This window comes from Aedes albopictus, unplaced genomic scaffold (genome assembly GCF_035046485.1).
Source record: "Aedes albopictus strain Foshan unplaced genomic scaffold, AalbF5 HiC_scaffold_167, whole genome shotgun sequence".
NCBI lineage: Eukaryota > Metazoa > Arthropoda > Insecta > Diptera > Culicidae > Aedes > Aedes albopictus.
The window spans coordinates 27,222-48,788 of record NW_026916944.1 but is presented as its reverse complement, the minus strand read 5'-3'; the positions used below and the strand labels follow the sequence as shown (position 1 = coordinate 48,788).

General features: G+C 41.2%; 5 protein-coding genes and 1 non-coding gene across 6 annotated transcripts; 3 read left to right on the top strand and 3 right to left on the bottom strand.

Moving 5' to 3' along the window:
• Window positions 1-359: 359 nt before the first annotated feature.
• LOC109420867 (signal recognition particle receptor subunit beta) lies at window positions 360-2,491 on the bottom strand. The gene is made up of 3 exons (XM_019695348.3): window positions 2,195-2,491; window positions 1,296-1,728; window positions 360-763 (listed from the first exon to the last, which is right to left on the bottom strand). The coding sequence occupies exons 1-3, from the start codon at window positions 2,304-2,306 to the stop codon at window positions 574-576; spliced, it is 735 nt and encodes a 244-aa protein (XP_019550893.3). The 5' UTR covers window positions 2,307-2,491; the 3' UTR covers window positions 360-573.
• Window positions 2,492-3,221: 730 nt separating this feature from the next.
• Window positions 3,222-3,802, top strand: LOC109401023 (ragulator complex protein LAMTOR4 homolog; the record flags this gene model as incomplete). The annotated part of the gene is given in 2 exon segments (XM_019673501.3): window positions 3,222-3,400; window positions 3,577-3,802. Coding segments are annotated over 2 exon segments (327 nt in total). The 3' UTR covers window positions 3,755-3,802.
• LOC109420866 (large ribosomal subunit protein mL46) lies at window positions 3,791-4,780 on the bottom strand. Its single transcript, XM_019695347.3, has 2 exons — window positions 4,515-4,780; window positions 3,791-4,451 (listed from the first exon to the last, which is right to left on the bottom strand). The coding sequence occupies exons 1-2, from the start codon at window positions 4,698-4,700 to the stop codon at window positions 3,834-3,836; spliced, it is 804 nt and encodes a 267-aa protein (XP_019550892.3). The 5' UTR covers window positions 4,701-4,780; the 3' UTR covers window positions 3,791-3,833.
• Window positions 4,781-5,215: 435 nt separating this feature from the next.
• LOC109401024 (exocyst complex component 7) lies at window positions 5,216-8,350 on the top strand. Its single transcript, XM_019673507.3, has 5 exons — window positions 5,216-5,372; window positions 5,437-5,602; window positions 5,672-6,260; window positions 6,851-8,068; window positions 8,132-8,350. Exons 1-5 carry the CDS (start codon window positions 5,325-5,327, stop codon window positions 8,232-8,234), a joined length of 2,124 nt encoding a protein of 707 aa, XP_019529052.3. The 5' UTR covers window positions 5,216-5,324; the 3' UTR covers window positions 8,235-8,350.
• Window positions 6,283-6,355, top strand: Trnam-cau (transfer RNA methionine (anticodon CAU)). The gene has a single exon. It is a non-coding gene; the product is annotated as a tRNA-Met (tRNA).
• Window positions 8,351-18,896: 10,546 nt separating the features above from the next.
• Window positions 18,897-20,577, bottom strand: LOC109401026 (vacuolar fusion protein CCZ1 homolog). The gene is made up of 3 exons (XM_019673509.3): window positions 20,385-20,577; window positions 20,226-20,323; window positions 18,897-20,170 (listed from the first exon to the last, which is right to left on the bottom strand). The coding sequence occupies exons 1-3, from the start codon at window positions 20,466-20,468 to the stop codon at window positions 19,006-19,008; spliced, it is 1,347 nt and encodes a 448-aa protein (XP_019529054.3). The 5' UTR covers window positions 20,469-20,577; the 3' UTR covers window positions 18,897-19,005.
• Window positions 20,578-21,567: the final 990 nt, after the last annotated feature.

Sequence of the window (21,567 nt, the reverse complement as noted above, 5' to 3'; positions counted from 1 at the left end):
AAAACTAGTTGAAAAGTGTACCATTACATTGCAATAATTGAAAGAGAAAGTGAACAAAGAGAGCCTCTCAAATGCAGATAGGACCTATGGAAATGTTTGGCCTAGTAGCCTATAGGCCTATAGTAGGTAACTCTTATAGAGTTCATATTAAAAAGGGAAGCGAAAAATGACTCTACATTAATTTGAGAACTACAAACGTTCTATTCAAATCGAACTCTAGAAAATAACACAAAAATGTTCTAGAGAGCAACATGCATACGCCAGAAAATTAAATAAATTCCTACCTACCTACAAAACGCTATATGGTTAGGGTGTTTTTCAGCCATAATCTGATTCATCTACTAAGCAAATAAAACTCATTTGTGTTTCAAAGTTTTATTTAGAAACATAGGACACACTGGATTAGTAGAAAGATACGTAACATGAACCATCTTCGATACGAGATAAAAACGAAATGAAAAAACCGAGAAAACCTACCCTAGTAGTTAACTTCCTCCACACAATCCTTAAATAATTACTGGTAAGAAAATACGAACATAGCAGCTAAGTCTTGTCGTTCCCCTTGTCTCCTTCTTATAAACTATCCAAAAATGCATTCAAATCGTCCAGTTGGCATTCCTTGGCCGAGCAGGCGACCAGTCGGACCTTTTGCGAGAGCTGCCCAAACTCGAAGTCCTTGTCCGGTCTGCCGAGGAACACCGCATCCGTACTCTGGGGATCCACCGACTGCAGCTGACTGGTGCGGGTCTGACGGACCAAATTTCTGAAAGTGACAACAAAGGGAGGCATTAGGAATCGGTTGAAACTCACATAAATAAAAATGGAAGGCTATGAGATAATATAAGTAGCTAAACATATAAATGCTCGCTAGAGTCGGCCCAAACTCAACAATAAATAAAAACTTATGTTTAAGGTATTTCTTGCAGTACTTCTCAACGCATAACAGTTCCACTAAGGGCCGATTTCTTCACCCTGGCTTAAGCGTTAAACCAGGTTTAACTATATGGGTAAGCCTGGCTTACCGGTTAAGCCGGGGTGAAGAAATCGACCCTAATAGATACATTTAGGGGCGATTTCTTCACCCTGGCTTAAGCGTTAAACCAGGTTTAACTATATGGGTAAGCCTGGCTTACCAGTTAAGCCGAGGTGAAGAAATTGGCCATTATATACATAACCGTCGCGATGAATATTTCATCTACATTCTAGACTTTCATAGCATAAATAGAATAACGCTGCGCAATCTAGCTGTAGGATTGAGATAGGTATTCTTCCATAATGAGATTTGAAAAACTTACATTTCCTTTTCCAGAAGACTCTTGATTATGCCCTCGCCCTTGGCCAGCTCTTCGTCCTGCTTGTTGCACAGAATAATCACCGGCAGACTGACCGTGGCCTTATCGGCCAGCACCGTGTACAAAAAGTCTGCCACATCGCGGATGTCCTTCTGCACCGTGACACTATCGATGACGTACACGATCGCCTTGGACAAGTTTTTATACTGGTCGAAAAATTTGCCGCGCAACCGCTCGTGACCTGGAATGTCGACCAACCGTAGCTCGCCGCTGGACGTCGTGAGGAGGCCGATATTCTCCTTGATCGAGGTGAACGTCTCCTTCTCCTCGTCCAGTATAAGGTGCGAAAAGAGCAGCGTCTTGCCGGAATCGCACAAGCCCATTAGCAGTACATCCGATCGAGCTGTGCGCTTCTTCTTCCAGACGTACAACAGCACTTGAATTATGCGTAGGAAAGATAGCGAAAGTTATTTAATTGCAATACTATGAACAAATAGTGCCGCGACCCAATCGTGATCTGTGCAGGGATTCCCAATCGTGTGTCCAGCGATACACAACTGAGTCATTCAACATTAGAAGTTTTTGTCATTATCTCGTTAAACAGTTGCAAAAGAATAATGTAAAATGAGCCAAATACACAATCTACTAGTGAAATTTAAAACAGTATGAACCGCCTCTCGCAGCGCTCGGGAACCCCTGACACACATAAGTGGCGAAAGTTTGGGGCAATAGACCACTTCACGGCGAAATTCCATCTCTTTTACTCCTTCAGAGAGTTTGAAAACAACAGGACCAGTACCTGTCAAATTTGACAGGTGTTGGTCCTGTTGTTTTCTAATTTCCCGTAGGAGAGAAAGAGAACGATTTCTTGATGACGTCACCGTGCAATGGGCAATACTTACTGAGAGTAATGAGCACAACGAGTACCGCTAGGAAGATCGGCGTCTGGTCCAAATCTCCCTCCTGGGGAGCTGGGTTGCTCTTGGGCAGAGGATTTCCGTGCGGTCCGTCCATGATTCCGATGAGATAGGGATTCGAGTAAGCGGAAAGGTGTGAAAACTACGATAGATGATGGCCTAGAGATAAAAATCCTAGCAAAAATGCACTAGAAGCAAAACACGACGACGACGACTCGCACGCACGGAGAGGAAGATGCGACGACGACCACGTCTGATGACAGTTTGAGCGAACGTCAGCTGCTTTTCGGGTAATTCACTTTCTGGCCGTTCCGCTTTCGGTTTCAGAGAGGGGTCGATCTAACGAGGGGTCTTAAGATTTGTGTTAGATGTCGTATGTAATCAATCATTGTCATGCAGTGCAAGCAAAATTCGACCTAAACCAACAGTAATAAATTTGGACACTCTCTGTAATGTAGTGAAGTTTTGAGACAGTCATTCAAAACATCAACAAAAATATTAAAAAAAAAAAAAAATAGCAAAGGAGTGAGAATTTTACGTAAAAATAAAAATCGATAGGCCTAGACAACTAAGCACAGCTTGTGGATCTATTTAATTAGTTTATGCTTTCGGTAGCTTTTCGGTCGTTGCCATCAACAATATTTTCCTGATAAGCGACCAGGTCAGTGTTTTTGTTCTCGTGTTATCAATAATTACTCGCGTCGGTCGTCCATCGCCACTCGCGAAGAGTTCGGGCGCTTTGTTCAATCCCAATCCCCGCTTCCAAATTTTGATGAGTTCCCTAAAATATTGGTTTCTACTAGCGGTTCGATTGTTCACGCATTTTTTCATTTGACAATTTAATCGCATCGGTCAGCTCAGCTTGGAAAGTGCCTCGCCATCGACGTCGTCATCGGTTGAAGGAAACAGCAGAATCCGCAATTCTACCGATTCCCACCATCACCACCAGCCTTTGGTACAAGTATACTGCTGTAACGGAGCAAGCAGCAACAGAAGTCCTGTCGTTCCTGTCCATCAGCATCGCGATAACAAGTACGAAGAAATGCTGGAGCTGGACACTCGTCCCCTTCCGGATCAGATCGGATATCTGGTCATGTCCGAGGATGGAGCAGTGCTCGCTTCCGGTGGAGAGATGGAAAACGATGAACGGAGTGCGAACATCATCAGCGGGTTGTTGACATTGACGGAAAGGTATGCTTTTTACTCTTTGACACGTGTAGATGCGGTACGGTCGTAGTCATTTGGAAAAATGTTTTGCAATACCTAAAAGTCAGGAAAAAAAGGGTCTTTTTTTCTGGAAATGAAGTCGACGCCCTGCGGAAATAATTTGTTATCTGATACGACCATTTTTCCTTTCATTTTTTCAGTGTCGATCCGGCTGTTTTTAAAAAGCGTTCGTGCAAGAAGATTTCGATAGTATACGAGGAACACAGCTACACCATTTGTCTTTCCAATAAAAAGATCTACGTTGTGAAGCGCCGTAACAGCTCGCACCAGAATGGCGCTGTTGGTAGCGACGCTGACGGAAGAAACATTCTGGCCTAGGATGTGCGCGTGCAATCTCTTGTAAATAAAGGCATGTTTCTTCTATAATTTTCCCGAGTTTTTATTAAACCTTGTCGAGTTACACCAGAAATTGTGCTACACTATGATAATACGGTTCTTTAAGTGTTTTCTCCAGTTCGGACTGGTCCAACCACTGAAACTTGACCTTTTTATCCGTCACGTTCTGACTGCCAGGATTCAGCGTGCATCGAAAGAAAAACACTTTTGCCCCAACTGCCTCCTGTCGCGTCGTACTTGGGTATTTGTACTTGTAGAACCCAACCGGAGCGTTTCCGTAGAATGTCACCTTAAGTCCATCTCCCACGTTCTCTTTCAATGCCCGTTCGGCCGTCTGCCGTAAGGATTCGCTCGGCGAGTACTTTCCTTGTGGAAGCAGGAAGTAGCTTTTATCGCCTAGCTTTTGTTCCGTCAGTAAAACGAGCGTTTCCTCCAGCTTTCGGCTAAGTGATTTTACATCATTCTTCTTGTCGGCTTCCGTGATCCGTGGGGCGGGTTTAAATTTGCTGAACTCATCGTTATACGCATCTTCCAAATCTTGGGCAGTTTGTTTCAGCGTTTCTGAGTCCAGGTCGATCTTCCCGGCCTTTAGTAGTTCCGCTTGGCGCTTCTCCACCTCCTTGCGAACTTCGTGATTGGATTTGAGACTGTTTTCAAACTCAATTTGGTCCAACATGCTCTAGAATATATGGTACAATGGATTATAGTTTTCATATTTTTACGGACCTCAAGTAATACTCACCTTGAATTTAGCCTCGATGGGCGCCATGGTTTTGGTGATCACCGGCAATCTCTCCACCAGCACTCCCGCGTAGATGTCCCATTTTTCTTTGACTGGTGCAGAAGCTGCTGTGGCCTTGGTTGATGCGTGTCGCATCAGGATGGCACGACCAGTGCCTAATACAGATTTTGTAATCATAAAACTCATATTTTACGGAGAAAACCAATGCTAAATTCTAAATATCGTTCGTGTTACGCAAATCACTTCAAAACACAGCGAACGCACGAGTGTAAAATGTGACATTTCTGTGGGAAGAGATGTGAATCACGATTCTAACAAGAAAGTTCATATTTTCGATATCAGTTATCGAGAGAGATTCTCTTTTCAGCGTTTTGAGTGATTTCTCGCACGCCTAAACAACATCACACAGATATGTAGGAAGAAGTATAATGCACAGTTCTCATTCGAACTGCTTATTTAAAAAACTTTAAAACTCGATCAGCTTAAAATGTCAAATGTTTCCAAATTGTAAATAAAAGAAGAATATTGATTATTTGTGTTACGAAAACAGTATTTTAATGCAGGATTCTGTATCTTTCAAATTTTTTTTTGATTATTTTTACTTCCATGTTAATGACTGAAGTCCTTTTCATAAAGTATGCGACAGCGAAACTGATACTCAAAACAGAACTCCAACAGGATGAACTTTCTTACTGTTCCTATTAGAATGTCTGCTCGCATCTCTTCTAAATTATTCGTCACCTAACTGTTTATCAGTGAACAACACAAGAAAAATCAGCTTATTTATTGTTTCCTTAAAAAACTGCAAAAATGAGCACTTTGGAAAACACTTTGCAAATAGAAACGAAGCTAGAAAAGGTAATCAATATCCTCAATACAAATGTCCCCAGATTTGTTACACTAGGTATATGCAAAATTACAGGAACGAACTAATCAAGCCCTGCTGAAGGACAGAGTTGAAAAATACTCTGAACTGACTCAGTCCATGTCCAAAATATTGAACTCATTCGAACAGCGGCTGGGAAAGCTAGAGCAAACCATTCTTCCGGTGTACAACGTGACGAAGAACCTCCAGAAGCAGCAACAAAGTAAAATTCATAGATCTATACTGAAATTTCTTATCAGAAAACTAATCCCCCGTTCCGCTCTCACCGCAGATCTCGATTCTACGCTCAACTGTCTGGAACAGGTCCTGTCGCACTACGATGCCTCGCAGGATGTTTGCAACTTAATTCATCAGGGACCCTCTGAGGGCAACATAACGGCCTTTTTGGATGGGTTGAACAAGCTGAAGAAAGCCAAGGATTACTTCCTCAACAATAATCCCCAGAGCGTCGAGTTGGAGAATGTGACCAGTTTGTTCAACAACGGATGCGAGACGTTGAACAATCATCTAAAGTCGCTTCTCAAGAAGCATAGCACTCCGATGAGACCGGTGGATTTGCTGGATTTGATCTACATCGAAGAGGACTCGTCTAACGAGGATTGTCCTTCGATTAAGCAGCTGCCGACGAGCACCCGGGAGGAACTGAACACCATCGCCCAATGGCTGGACAACAATTTGCGCCGAGAGTACGTGCAAATCTACGGAGACGAACGATCCGAAGTGATTATGCGGTCGCTGCAAAATCTGAAGGATCATCAGAAAAGCGGAAGCTGGGGCAACGAGCCGTTGAAGTCCCGGTATTATGGACGACCTTCGGATGCCGGGGTGAAAAAGTCGACCTCCGCCAGACTACAACAGATGTAAGTAGACCGGTCGACATAAGCCTCGATGGCGCAGTAGGCAGCGCGTAAGTCTCATAATCTTAAGGTCGTGAGTTCGATCCTCACTCGGGGCAGATTTTTTTTTTCAGCGATGCGCGACTTATCTCTGTTAGGGGCTGTCCATTAATTATGTAAGGGTTTATGGGAAAGGGTGGGGGGGGGGGGGGTTTGAGAAATCTTACGCGCCATACAAAAAGTTTTGGGTTATGGATTCTTTTTTTTTATGGATTCTAATAGTATTTATACCGTGGAATTAAAAAGTCATATAGATAATACTTTTTAGAGTAAAGGAAATAAGGCTGATACAAATTTTATTTTGACTTTTTGTCTCCCCCCCTTCAAAAATGTTTGGCTGGATTTTGCATTTTGAGGGGGCAGATAAAAAAATATTTATCAAAATTTCGGGTCTTGCTCAAAATTCTTTAACAAATCCGATAGTTTTTAATATTTTTCAAATTAAATGCTTTATTATTTTTATCCCCCCCCCCCTCGACCAGCCAAAGAGTGGTGGGACAAAAAGTGAAATAAATATTTGTAACGGCCTAATGCATTATTAATATTATTTACAGCTTTGAACGCAAGGCCAATAAAATGTTAATCAAAGCGCAGACCCTTGGTCAGTCAGCTGCTTTGACCATGCGGAAAAATTCCTCCTTCGGGGATATTTTAGCTGCCGAAGAGTATGGAAGTGACAACGATCAAGAGCTGGAAAAATACCTAGTGCTGCTGTTGGGTCTCCAGAAGCTGCTGGTTTGGGAACGTCATCTGCTGAACGATATTATTCCTCCATCGCGGCACAACGAGGTGTTCTCCCGTCTTTCCCAACCTTCGATTGAAATGGTCGTCAAAGATGCTGAAGCCATTACCGGGCGGGTGCTGAGGAGCATCAGTCGCAAAGAATGGTCCGCTGCTTTGGGAATTTTCTCTGCTTTAAAGCACGTGCAAATCCTTCAGCCAGATATTGATAAGATATGTGACAGCGCTCAGCGACAGCAATTGGGCGGAGTTTTAAGTAAGCTGCAACAAACCGGTTCCAAGGCATTGGAACAGTTTATCGATGGTGTCAAAAACGATGCCGGCAGTGGGGGAATGGTCAGCATGAGTTCCAGTACCATTAGCTACGGAGGAGGATCGAACGTACCAAAGGATGCCACCGTCTACGAGCTGACCTCCAACACCATATGGTTCCTGGAGCAGCTTCAAGAACATTGCGAAACAATCGGAAGCATCCTTCAAGTGGAAGCATCCTACACAAGTGACCTAGATCGTCTTACATCCCAAAGGACCGTTGCGATCGAACAGAAGAACAAAGCACTGCTAGGTCTCTACGTCCGAAAGGTCATCGGAGAGCTAAACTACACTATCGCGACCAAATCCGAACAATATGGAGATCTGGCCACTAAGCAACTCTTCAAACTGAACAACACACATTACATTCTGAAGTCCCTTCAGCGATCGAACCTGATAGATCTCGTTGCACTCACCGAACAAGATTGCGAGAAACGCTACCAAAGGATGATCCACGATCTCAAAAAGGCCTATCTGAGTTCGTGGTCCAAGCTATTGGCTAACATTTCTCTGGAAGACATTCCGAGACCGGTACAAGGGCGCATCAAAGATAAGGAACGAGCCAACATTAAGGAGAGGTTCTCGTCTTTCAATAAAGAACTGGAGGATGCCGTAAGGATACAGCGAGCCATCTCCGTTCCGGATGTTTTGCTGCGCGAAGGTATCAAGCGGGACAATACTGAGAATATCATTCCGCTGTACCATGCTTTCTTTGAGATGTAAGATATGAGATATCTTTTTAAATGAATGTTTATTTCTAACGTTGATTTTTATATTTTCAGGTTTTCCGATGTGCAGTTTAGCAAGAACCCGGAAAAGTACGTTAAATATAAGCCCACGGAAGTTAATGCAATGCTGAACAGTTTCTTCGACGATACTATTTAAGGACACCTAGACTATGTAATTGTTAATTTATTATAAAACACCTATATGAAATATTTACCTACATAAATACTATTCACTAACATGCAGAATTCACCAGTAAAGTATATTGCAAGAAATCGCAACGTCTATTATAATTACCGAACCTATTTTCTTGAAGAATGTTCCGTGGTAATTCCTGAAGTAATCATGCAGGCAAAGAATAAGAATATCAAGAAGACCCACTCCGCTGATGCTCGGGGGGACAATACCGCAGCGCTATCCGCGGATGACAGTTCAACCTTCATGCGATAGTGTGCGTTACTGATTGTATGCGGATACACTAACATACGCACACCATCTTCCCTTATGACAAATCACGAACACTGTTACGTAGAGCTTCCACCTTGAAACGCTTAGAGAGCGCCACCTGTCTTGTCGCTTGACGTTTACATAGAAAAAGGCAAGAGAGGGCATTCTTTCTATTTCTATTCTTTGATGCAGGGCTCATATTATAAAGCTTTGGAATACTAGATATTATAAATCATGCAGACAAACTGACAAATGTGCACTACTATAGTCTCGTGTTGGTAGTGTTGATGCTACCGCTAATTGAGATGTTCACGATAAGTTTAAAAGTGTGAAGAATGATACGAGGCACCCGAAAACTTATGTTATAGGTCTATACATATTAATTTATGTCGAATTCGTTTATTTGCACCTTCTGCACCACTTTGCCACCGGGTGTAGCAAACTTGCACCGAAACCGTTCGTTTATTCGCGGGTACTGTTCTGTTTTGAAACCCGATCGCCACCGGTGCAAGAAAATGCTGCACCGTGTTTGAGCTCGGTGTCACTATGGGGCGGCTCCATACAAAGTGGTGGCCAAAAATATTGTTTTGGTTTTTCCGCATTTTTTGGAAGTATTCTAGTAAGATTAGCACAACATTAGTCAAATTTATGTATTTTCATCACATCTGGAAGCTGTAACTAGTATTCAACCCAGTTAGGAACTACTTATTTCTGAACAATTAACTTAATGGTTTCTTTTTTATTTTTGAGGCAATTCAAATGCAAATCAAAACTAGAATAAGAATGTCATGCATAAGATAAAACAGGAGAGGTGGAGGTGGAACCACTCCCCCCCCCTTCGATGCAAATCTGACCCCCCTCCCATTTTTGAAATGTTATATAAGAGTATCCAGCTTTTTACGCTGGCCGATGCTATAAAAAAAATGACAGGAGCTGCTTCCACTCACTGAACTGAAACTCGTGGAAATATCCTCAGCAAGCGTTGAGTTTCATAAATTAATATTATTTCTTTCATCTCCCAACTAACATTTTCAGCGCTATAAGCTTCAGTCATTTGCTTTCTGTTGTGTAACCATCGAGTAAAAGCAGTCAACGCTGAATAAAAGGAAAGCTAGTCAAAGATAAATCATAAGCTATTACACGACTGCAAAACAAGCACCATACAGCTACGAAACACGGTTTTAAGAAATCCATCACTTGTCACTGGGATTGCCTTTACTCCACTCTATTCCAACTCCGGGAGATTTCCCGGAAGATGTGAAAACTTGAACACATCGAATAGGAGTCCCCACTAACAAAACAGCTGCTACTATACAGTACAATTCATTATACTGACAAATCCCCAAACCAGCAGCGCTTTAAAGGCCGTTATGCGATTTCATTACGGCTAGAAGCTGTAATAAAGAAACTGACACGGCTTGTCGGATGTAAACATTATTGTCAAAACAAACTTTAAGCGGGATATATAGCTACTACACAAATTCTTTACAGCTATCCATGAATGTGCTGTGAAATTATTTGGGTTGCTTTTATTGCACTTTAATTCAATGCCGGAAGACTTGCCGGAAGATGTGCAAATCGAGTAAGAGTCCCAGCCACTACAACAGCTGCTTTTATACAGTACGTTTTGTAATGTTTCCAAAACACAAAACAGCAGCGCTTCGTAACCGTTTAAAGAACACTCTTTCAGCTAGAAGCTGAGAAGAAGAATCTGTTGGCGCAACCACACAGCTTGTTCAATGTAAACATTATTGCGTTTGACGTTTCACAAGCTTTTACAGCAAGATGAAGTTGGGTAAGGTTTCTTGTGGCACAATTATGAAGCCTTATCTGGAGTAAAACAAAACGGGCTATTTTCTATGTTATTTATATATAGCAGTGTGGCAGCGAGGACATCATCGGGACCAGTGGATACGGAGATCGGGAGTTCGATTCCAAGTAGCGGCAAGTACTTTAATTATTCAATTTTAAAAACGATAATTCCAGTTCCACATGTATTGCATGACGGTATCCATAACCTAATTATATTTAATCGTTTAATTTGGGGATGCCGTAAAACTATTATTTAACAACTGCGAAAAGGCTGAAAAAGCGCCTTCTCAAGATGTTATTCAGTTAGTGGTTACATAGGAGCCGAGAAAAGAGCTATGACTAGGTGGCATAGAAGCTGATCGCACAGCATGTACAAGCTGATTAAGTTCGCCAGATTCATTGGTATAGGGCTTGCATAGAAGCTTCCGTCCATATGTACAACACAGTAACTCAGCATCAAGCCGTATTAAGGACGCTTTGTTGACGTTTACATTCGCAATAAATGTTAGTTGGGCTGTCAATAGTATCGACATCCACAAATAATATTTTTAATGGTTTATTAACTATTTTACTTTATTTTAGACTTGTTCTGGACCCCACATTATGTACTACGGAAATTTGTTATATTGCCAAGCTGGAAAAGTTGAGGGCCGTCCATAATAAGAGGATTTACCAGCGTATTGCATTGTTTGTAACTTTTGAAAATGTGTCGTGTCCAAAGGCCTCGGAATTTGATCGTTAAGTTCCTCCCGGAAGTCGTACCAGGATCCTTTGTGCATTATGTATACCGGCCAGATATGATCTTCTTTCAAATGCACGGGGAATGGGCGATCGATGGGTTTTAGTTGTGGCCATGGGTTTGCCCGAATTTATTCGGTATTATCACAAGAAACCCAGGCGCATGATATGCCGTATCATTTTGAGTTTTATCACCTCCAGCGCTTTGTTTTCTTCATACGAATACTTTGGAATAGTTTAAGTAATTTGATGCAAACAAGTCCACACCAAGTCCTTTAAAAGTATATGATGTTCCAGTAGTTTCTCGTTTGGTAAGGACCTACAGTGTCAGTCAGAAACGAACCCCAGTGATTCATGTAGGGTCAGTCAAAGGAAAGGCCGAAGAGCCATGAAGCCCATATTCGCTGCCTTATTTAATAGAAGTCAAATCAACCATTTATCCAGTTAGTCATTCTTGCGGTAATGATCTACGTCCGTGACCCACGGAGAAGATTCTGCTCGTTTTGCGTCAGGCACCATGGATTTAGTACGCATTCAACCGATAGCGATAGAAAAACAAGGCCTTTGTACACAACATTTCAATTCCTCATATCATCTCGCCTTCAACTTTTTCAGTCCAAATTTACCATCAACAGTGCTTCCGTAAACATCTGAAATAATGAATAAATGAAATGAAAATGGAATAGAATTATGAAATAATAATTAAAAACTTTCTAACCGAAAGTTTTTCAACTGACAGGTAAACAAAGAAAACTATTTCAGAAAGTCAAAGTTTGCTGAGAATCTTTTCTCAAGTTTCAGTTCAGTGGTTGGAAGCAGCTCCTGTCATTTTTTTATAGCATCGTATTATTATGGCCAGCGTAAAAAGCTGGAATCCAGCTTACTGAACACATATCAACTTCAACAACTAAGTTGATGATTTGTCTCCATGTTTTATACTGCAGGAATGAATATACATATTGCTAAATAGAACATCATTTTCATTGATAAATTTTCATCATCACAAATTTAATTAATTAAGTTTCAAGAGACACAGCTTAATCAAATTCACAAGCAATATCTATTCATTTTTCTGTTCAGGTGACATTATTCCATATATTTTTTTTTTTGGAATTGTAAGCATTTTAGATTCCCTTTCACGATTTTTGAGAACATGGCCAATCATATTCACCATAGTTTTTCTATAGTGTCCACATTACCGCCAAACATAACATCGTTTCCAAGTTCCGAATAAGCGTCGTGCCAATCGTTATTTTATTTTTCAAAGCTTTTTTTGCGTGACCTTTTTGCTATGCATTGTGAAAATATTGTGCTACGTACTTCAACTTTTGAGGTACAGTAGACGCTCGATAACTGCAACATGTTTGCGTTTCACTTAACGAATGAAATTCGATAACTGCAAAAACTGGCAAATGTCATAGAACTGTCAGTTGCTGCAGAATGCAGTCAATATGCATTTGAAAAACATTACATTGCAGCAAAAGTGCATGAGAAAAACATCGCATCGCTGTTGACATTTCATTATGACGGATAGCGGTGCGATAACTGCAAAATTGTTGCACTTAGCGGACTTTTTTTTTTTTTAAGAGTGACCAGGTGGAGCTGCAGGACAGCTGATAGCAAAGCCTGGACCCTTTCCCAACTTTCCCCCTACTAGGACTAATACTCACGATGGACTAGACGATGTCGTCAACTTGAGCAAAGTGTGTAGTAATTAGCATTAGGTCGTAGTAGTTTTTAAAAATACTGTTTTTAACTTTTCCCATCGCACTAGTGTTTTGATCGAATGGAAGCTCCAAAGATGATTTGATAATTGAACAATATTTCAATAATCGAAAATCTCCGAGGTCACTGGACAACATTCAGAGATAAAAAAGGGTGTCTATGTCTTTGTTAACGCCTTCAGAGTACTATTCTTAAGAAAGTTATTTAGTGCATAAGGTTTTAATTGCCTTTAGAAATGCTTAAATAACACTAAGTTGAAGAGACAGACCAAGCTCTACTGGGAGCGTAGATCTAGAATGAATCAGACGAAGTACTACGCAATCATTTCGGGAAATTTTTTCTGGAAATATTACTCAAGTGTCAACAAATGTATCTCCAGAAAAAAATAAAAATCACAAGTGGTCTGAACAACAAACTTCTGGGCATCGCAAGACTTTACCCACCAATAAATTCATTAGAAACCCATCCAGATGCAGGAGTGAGTCATCTCAAAACAATATCACCAAAGAATGCACCAAAAATTCGCCAAACATTACATTGAGTATAGTGTCATGTACTTTTAATTTTTAGCTTATTAATCGGACTCACAACTTTGCTATGAAATAAGGCTTAATTTATTTATTTATTTCTTGTTAATCCATCTGACTTAAGTCTTAATGAATGTTACTTATACTAATTTAAACATTACTTGGGAGCATTGAATGTTTGACGTGGCGTCTGAATAACGTAGAAGACATTCCAAAATCGAACAAATAGGCCACGTTGTTGAAGGCGCTTATGATAGAGGACATTGGTTCGTTATAGCCATACACTGAACGATGAAATCGTGTTGCCAGCATCCGTTCCAGACTTCTCCGTTGAATCCTGTTGGGAGCATTCAAAGATAGTCTTGCGAGAAGATCCGGGCAGTCTATTTCACCATTTAATATCTTCGCAGCGGTAACAGCCTGTTGAATGATCCGGCGTTGCTCAAGTGTTTCAATACCAAGCAAGCAACACCGGTCAACGTATGGTGGCAGATTTGTACGGTCCCTCCAAGGAAGTCGTCGTAGGGCATAGCGCACAAATCGTTTTTGGATGCGTTCCAGCCTGTCCACCCAGTTTGCTTGATATGGGCACCAAACTACGGATGAGGTTTCCAAAATCGACCGAACAAGCGAGGTGTAAAGTGTTTTCAAGCACCGGATATCATCGAAATCTTTGGCTGTTCGCATAATAAATCCCAGCTGCCGATTTGCACGATCGATTATTTCCGAGCGATGCCCATTGAAGGAAAGTCTGGAATCGAGCAGTACTCCCAAGTCTTTTACTTCGCTGACACGCTGAATGGATGTATCGCCAATTTTGTAATCCATTCGAATAGGGTCTGCGCAACGGTGGAAGGTTATCACGAAGCATTTATTGATGCTGAGCGTCATTCGGTTGACTTCACACCAACGGGCAAAGGCGGTTAGGAGTTGTTGCATTCGTTCACAGTCGGCTAGACTTTCAACCACAATATATATCTTGAGATCGTCTGCATATATCAGTCTGCATCCAACGCCCAGTAGAGCAGCGACATCGTTGAAGTAAAGTGCGAAGAGAAGCGGCCCAAGATTACTCCCTTGCGGTACGCCGGAGAAATTAGTGAACCAGGTAGAAGTATACGATCCTATCCTGACACAAAGCTTCCTGTCGCAAAGGTATGACTCCAACCACTTTACCATGTCGTCCGACGTACCAAGCTTCGCCAACTTGCATAACAAGATACGATGATCGATTCTGTCGAACGCTGCCTTCAAATCGGTGTAGATAGCATCAACTTGTTTCCCATCTTCTAACTGATTGATGCAGGTGGAGGTGAAGCAAAGAAGATTGGTCGTTACTGACCTGCCAGGGTAGAATCCATGCTGGGCAGTGGAAATCATCGTCTTTGTTCGAGCAAAAAGGTAGTTGTTAATTATCGTCTCGAATAGCTTGGAGCCAGCACACAATGATGTAATACCCCTGTAGTTCCGAACATCGCTTTTGTTACCATTTTTGTAGATAGGGAACATGAAGGATTTTTTCCATAGCACCGGAAACTGCTTTTTCTGCAGCGACAGATTAAAAATGTAGCACAGAGGAGTTGCGAGTGAGCCAATGCACTTCTTGAAGACGATGGCAGGAATCCCATCTGGGCCAGGCGTAGTAGACGGTTTCATCTTCTTCGCAGCATCCCGTAGCTCACCTTCAGTCACTAGTGGTATACCAATATCGAAGAGATTTTCAGGCACAGCGGAGGTTGCATGCATACACGCAGAAAAATAAATTGTAAACATAATTAAATTCTAGTTCAAATCAACCGATTTTTCAGTTTACTATAGCGACAAACTGATTTCTAGCTTAAACTGAACTGTTGCATTGTTTGATAATACAAATGTTTTCATTTGACGAAATTTTTCACAGTTTGTTAGAACAAACAGAGATTTGGTAGTTTCAACATAAAATAACAGATTGTTTTAAACGACTGCACTTTTGTGACTAACAAAGCCGGAATGTGATTGTGTTGGTGACGGCAGCTCCTGCGGCAGCTCGGAAATCTATTTTTAGACCGTCGGTGAGCGGATGGGGAGGAGAACGACTAAAAAAAAGACAAAAAAGGCGAAGCCGATCAACTTTTTGTGGATGCTGTCGTGAGTACCAGCGCGTTATCCATTACGACCAAAGCTGCACTTGGAAGTTGGCGTGATGGATTTGCTGCACCTTCTTCGTTGTGGCGATGTTGGGGTAAGCATTTTATAGGTGTGTGAGTGCTTTCGGACCATGTTTATGGTTTTTACACAGACAAACAGACGTGTCACTAGGAAGAAAATGCCATAAAAATCATCGTCACGCAAACATGATCGCCCATTGCTAATTATGCTGTGGTACGCAAATCTACTGAGTAGATGGCGGTAGTGAACAAACGTCAAACAGGAGCAAAAACGATGCGAGCGCCATGAGCGAGTGATTTGCGAACTACGGAATACTTGAATAATCCGTTAAAAAGTGAAACGATGGGAAGTGAGTAGAGTGAGACGTCTGTTTGTCTGTGGTTTTTATTTTGTTGAAACAAATGAAATTTTTGACATTATATGAAATGATGGTAATCGGTTGTTTTTATCGATAAACTCTAAATGAAAACAATTAAATATAACTTTGGAATAAGTAAATTCTCAGTTTGAAAATCAACCATGCGTTTTATTGTTTTAAACAAGCGCCATTTTTCTGCGTGTAGCATCATCACTGCTCGCACACTCGGTATTGAAAACGCTGGAAAAATGCTTTGCGAAGAGTTCGCATTTTTCAGAGGCTTAATGAAAAAAAATCAGAATAGCATTACGTTAACTGAATGCTACAAAAGCAGGATGAAGTTTACATTGATTTGATCGTAAATCAGAATCATGGACGTTACAGTTTGAAGACACAATTTAGCAAGTTTTTCAAATTCCATAACATGTTGTATATCTCGAATACATCGTTTTATGATTATCGTGAAAAATTTTCCCTGACCATCAACAAAATTCCCTGACTTTCCCTGATTTTCCAGGTCCAAAAATAAATTCCCTGACATTCCCTGACTTTCCAGGTTTTTTCAGGTAGTCGACACCCTGCTAATTTATATTTTTCTTGGAAGCTACAGTACCTGTACTAAATATTACTAAAGAAATTAATCTGATATATTTTATGCTAAAATTCCAGTCTTTTATCAAACTTCGAGAATTCTTAAGTGCGCGAAATATGGGCACCTCACGGTACATGTTGATAGGCGAAACCGAGCACGACTGAATACAGATATACCATCGATACGATACGGATAAACGATACGGATAAACGGTCGTCTCTGGAGCGAAAGTTGTCAAAAGTGAGACAAAGAAAAAAGAAAAAAATATTTTGTTTATCTCCTGTTCTTTTCTAACTTCCTTCGCTTCCATTGAAGTTGCTTTTTTGCTACTTCATCCAGATTCTAGCTGTTGTCCTCCGGGTTCCTGATCAAGTCCAAGCAGGCTTGACAGAAACTCCCTCGCGAGAAAATGAGTAAGCGATTTCGGCGATTTTCTGAGGAGGTAAAATAAAACTCAGAAATCACAACGCAAATCCTCAACAGCATCGAGCGTGAGCTTGCCGCGCAGCGAGGAGTTCGTCCAACACTCATAATTGTTTGTTGTGTTTCTCACGTCCACTCACACTCAAAAAGCTCTCGCGAGTTCCACTCCCATACAAAGAAAGACTCTCGAGGCGAAAATCGCACTCAAAAACCCGAAAATTTCATCAGCTCTTTTTTCGTTCCCCTCTTCCTCGCTCAGTTTTTTTTTGCCTCTCTGTTTGGGGTTCGTTCGCTCCCTCGCGACGAGGCAAAAGCAAAACACCGCTCTAGAGCATGTTGCAAAACTCTTTTGATTTCGAGGAGGATTATCAAGCCTGAGTCCAAGTCTGTTGCCTTTCTCATCTGCTCCACCAATGCACCATGGGAATGGTGTGATCAAACTAGTATTTATTTTTTATTATCTGTATTAACGAGATTTTTAGCCCTAGGCTAGTTCATCTCGGGACCCACGCTTTACTTCCCTTCCGAAGGAAGAACTCACATTTCGCGAGTTTGTCGGGAGTGGGATTCGATCCCAGATCCTCGGCGTGATAGTCAAGTGTTCTAACCATCACACCAGGTCCGCTCCCCATCAAAACTAGTATTTAAACCATGAAAAACAAAATAGTTTGGGCATTTCGAAGGTTGAAAATGATATGGGATGAGGATGATTCAGTGGTAAGCTTGGTGCTGATGAACGTAGGAATTGATGCAGGAGAAGAAATGTTTATATAAATTTTCGGGAAACGTTTCAGAAGAAAATAGGGAAACGAGTTGGAGTTTGTCTTGATTGAAAAAAATGGAATAATTAACATAACCAGATTCCATTATCTATTTAACAACACCATTCCGATAAACATTCCAACAACAAAAATAATCCCGTTCCGCCAATCCCGTCCGACATGGATGTTTAAAATGTATTGATCATGACCGACTCGAGTCTGTTTTGGTCGAAATCTATTTTGATTGATATAAACGTCATGTGCTCCAAGCCCTGTGACAGCACTGACAAACTTCTTTACAGCTTGTAGGCTTTATATAGGCTTACAGGGCTTAATTTAGTTCTTACTGGTTATAGTGCCCATAAGCATTAGGAATGCTTATATAGAGCTATTTAGCACTGAAAAGCTGTTTAATGGCTGTTATAATGCTCAGAACAGTGCTTAGTGGTTACCTGGGGGATATACCTTCGAGGTGTTGGGAGAATGTCTACCTTTTATCCTTACTGACTTCCAGCCGTCATCATCAGTTTAAGTCGTGCCTACTATGGGCTCCAGAAGAAACTGCGATCAAAAAAGATTGAACTCGGCACCATCAAGCACAGGATGCCAATAAGACCGGTGCTCCTCTACCGATATGAGACATGGACCATTCTCGAGAAAGACCTGCATGCACTTGGCGGACCTTCGGCGGAGTTCCGGAGAACGGTGTGTGGCGAAGAAAGATGAACCCCGAGTTCGCTGCACTATACGACGAACCCAGCATCCAAAAGGTGGCCAAAACCGGAAGCATACGATGGATCCGGCCGAACTTGGCGGACCTTCGGCGCTACAAATTTGGTATTCACTTATTGGTCCAATTGACAAAAGAAGGCGTGGAGCGCAGAGAGCACGATGGGTGGACCAGATGGAGCCGTTCAAATGTTGTGTTCAATTGTGAATTGTGTTGAAATAGTGAAAAAGTTTTCACAAAATAAAGTTGGTAGATAACCAGATGAAAATAGTAAAACGTTAAATGCTACAAAAGCGCAACAACTTGTTGGACGCAGTGGCTTCATTTCTACAACAATAGGAGCAATAGCCTCGTGGTTTCAGCAGCGTACACGCTTTGTCTGTCAAGTATGCCTAAATTTCTGTGCTATTGGGCAGAAATTCCGCCATGTTGACTGTCGATTCCAAGGTCGATTCACGATAACAAAAATAATTAAAAACGTGGTATACAAACTTCAATTGAATGATAGATGAGGGTCATAGTTCTTTCAGAATTATCGACACCGCTTGTTGCAAACCATCTTCGTAGATTAATAAATCTTATTCCCTAAATATATATGGATAGCTAAATGTATAATTAAATAGTTAACATCACGATTAATGTTTGCTAATGCTCTGAACGACGTTTTCCCTACTTACCACCGTCGCCATTGCAGAAGAACATTCCCTTCATGTTCTGATCCAGTATGCGTTTGGTTTCTTCGCTAACATCGATCAACGTTGAACTCTTATTCAGCACGATGAACACGTGCCTTGCGTTGCAACTGCGCTTCACGATCCAGTAGTCATCGTGTGTTTTCAGTATCGTTTCCTCGGTTCCATTTGATGGATTGCCATTCTTCCGTGAATCATCCAGTAGATCAACGATTAAATTCATCACATCATTCGGAAGGGTTGCTGCGGAATTATTTCGCTTTTGGGTCCCTAACTTAATCGTTCCCCGGTAGTGCAGGTTCAATTCATTAAAGTAGATAAATCTTGGAGCAGACGCCGGCTCATCTTTGGTGCAGTCGTGGGATGGCTGTTGCGCTAGGTGCTGCGTTATATCTGAAGATATGCTCGTTAGTTGAGGGTTTATCACGGCATTCAGCTCGTGGTAAAGAGCTTGTTCGTTTTCAACCTCCTCCAGAAACAGACACAGGGTAATGTTCTGCACCTTGCGACACACCATGAAGTTGTACGTCTTTTCCAGACTATTTTCGTGAATGAAAACCTTACGGGAATGCTCTTGACCAGTGGTCGTTTGAAACATGGGCCCATTCAAGTACTCATAAATCGTGTACAAGTCATGCGGATTGATTCCACTCCATATGACCGAATCGTCGTATAGAAAAACACAGTGCTTGATTGGTTCGAAGGTTGATTCAATCATGTTAATGAAGTTCTGCACCCTCAGGAACAAGAGCTGATTCAACGGCAAGTACTGCACGCTTCCAAAGGCATCCAGCACGTCACAGTCTTTCAGTTTCAAGTGAAGAATGTATTTGAAGTAGAACTGTTCTAGTCGACCGATCAGGTTAGCGACCGCGTCTAAATCTTCGACCGGTTTCAGATTACTAGCAAACGTTCCATTAAATAGCCGAAACATCCGATAAGATTGCTTCAGAACGGCCTGGTAAATAGTATCGTGGATGTCATCCCCATGATATTCGTTATAGTCGCCCGTTTCACGACTTTTCCGCTCGAAGGGTACGTTCAAGATCATGGTCATCCAGTAACCCGGCTCAGGTTGATGATACAGCTGGCAGGATTTCTGGGTGTGCATCGCGTGGACACTGTCGTCATTGGTGAATGTACTAAAAGACCAAGCATTTTAGTATTATGAACAAGGCAATGATCCACATAAATTACTTGCTGAACTGAATGATCGCTTCGCACAATCCAACATCCTTCACTTTGGAATCGATATCCGTTTCTTGAGGGTGATAAAAAAGGATTTTCTTTTCCTCCTGCCAAATTAAATTATGATTTTTCATTACGGATAGGATGAAAAATTGTCGCAAAACATACCTCGCCCTCTTTTGGTCCAAAACTGGAATTGAAAATAAAGAAACTTCTAAGTGAAATGCCGGCTTTTAAGACGGGAATGGACATGTTATTTTTGTTAAAATAAAGCGCTTTTTATGAAAGTATAAAAAATCTTTCGGGAAGTCCAAACAGCTGGTTTTGTTTTCACTTTACTTTTTTGACAGCACCTGAGCACCCGAACAAGTTTTTGTGTGTGCGAGATTTTTTTAAACTAGAAACTAGGGGCTAGTAAAAGTTATTTTTCTCAAAGCAGTGTAATTAATTATAAATAATAATTTTGTAATACAGGTCGGACTCGATTATCCGGAGTATCGATTTTTATTTCACTCCGGATAATCGAATTTTCCGGATAATCGAATCACATAAAAATAAATCAAAATTCAAAAACGTATGAATATATATGTTTTTGTTATTTTATTTTCATGAAGTAGTGACGTAGCAAGAAATTCGAATAAGGGATCGTCCATAAATTACGTCAAAAAATACTTTTTTTGCTGCCTTCACTAGTCACACTTTTTTTTACAAGTTTTCTGCAGATTTAATGGTTCATCACAATTTGCTGCATCTTCCCGCCCGCCCTGCTGTGACGTAATTTATGGACATTCTATTAGTATGCTGTATTCAGTAGATCGTAATAGTGTTTTAGGTTGATAAGATCAGGGCACTTTTCTGTCAATTTTGAATTGAATAAAAAGGTTATGGGTTCGTGAAACAAAGCAGGGGCCATCCATTAAGTACGTCACGGAAAAATCCGTATTAAAATTTCCAATTTTGACGTAACGTACTTAATGGATGTACCTTAAAGAAGGTATGGTTGAGGAAAGGGGGTGTGATTTGTGAAAGTTGGAGAAAATGTTCAGGGACGAGAAAAAAAAAACTTTTGAAGTGAATGGGGCTGTTGTATGATGAATTCAGCATTTATTTTCAGAGTGTTCTAATCTATAAACAGCCTTTTCCGTGTGTCTATAATACACACGATACTGGGAGCAGTGATGCCAACCCAAAAAACATTTTGATCAAACTCCTGAAGGAATATAGGTAGAATAAGCCTGTCTAATTAAAAAAAAATGTTCCCTGATTCTCAAGTCCACTCCTATATTTTGACTGACATCCAACTGCTTTTGCTGGTTATTTGCTTCTTTGGCATCAATGATGTAGGAGTTGT

Bases quoted from the DNA above. Each gene is read 5' to 3' on its own strand.
- LOC109420867 (XM_019695348.3), bottom strand. From the start codon at position 2,306: ATGGACGGACCGCACGGAAATCCTCTGCCCAAGAGCAACCCAGCTCCC. The intron at 1,729-2,194 runs GTAAGTATTGCC...GCATAATTCAAG, and splicing joins CGTTGTGCTCATTACTCTCA to TGCTGTTGTACGTCTGGAAG. The intron at 764-1,295 runs GTAAGTTTTTCA...TGTCACTTTCAG, and splicing joins AGTCTTCTGGAAAAGGAAAT to AAATTTGGTCCGTCAGACCC.
- LOC109420866 (XM_019695347.3), bottom strand. From the start codon at position 4,700: ATGAGTTTTATGATTACAAAATCTGTATTAGGCACTGGTCGTGCCATC. The intron at 4,452-4,514 runs GTGAGTATTACT...CATATATTCTAG, and splicing joins CCATCGAGGCTAAATTCAAG to AGCATGTTGGACCAAATTGA.
- LOC109401024 (XM_019673507.3), top strand. From the start codon at position 5,325: ATGAGCACTTTGGAAAACACTTTGCAAATAGAAACGAAGCTAGAAAAG. The intron at 5,373-5,436 runs GTAATCAATATC...GCAAAATTACAG, and splicing joins TAGAAACGAAGCTAGAAAAG to GAACGAACTAATCAAGCCCT. The intron at 6,261-6,850 runs GTAAGTAGACCG...TATTATTTACAG, and splicing joins TCCGCCAGACTACAACAGAT to CTTTGAACGCAAGGCCAATA.
- LOC109401026 (XM_019673509.3), bottom strand. From the start codon at position 20,468: ATGTCCATTCCCGTCTTAAAAGCCGGCATTTCACTTAGAAGTTTCTTT. The intron at 20,324-20,384 runs GTATGTTTTGCG...TTAATTTGGCAG, and splicing joins TTGGACCAAAAGAGGGCGAG to GAGGAAAAGAAAATCCTTTT. The intron at 20,171-20,225 runs GTAATTTATGTG...TTGGTCTTTTAG, and splicing joins GCGATCATTCAGTTCAGCAA to TACATTCACCAATGACGACA.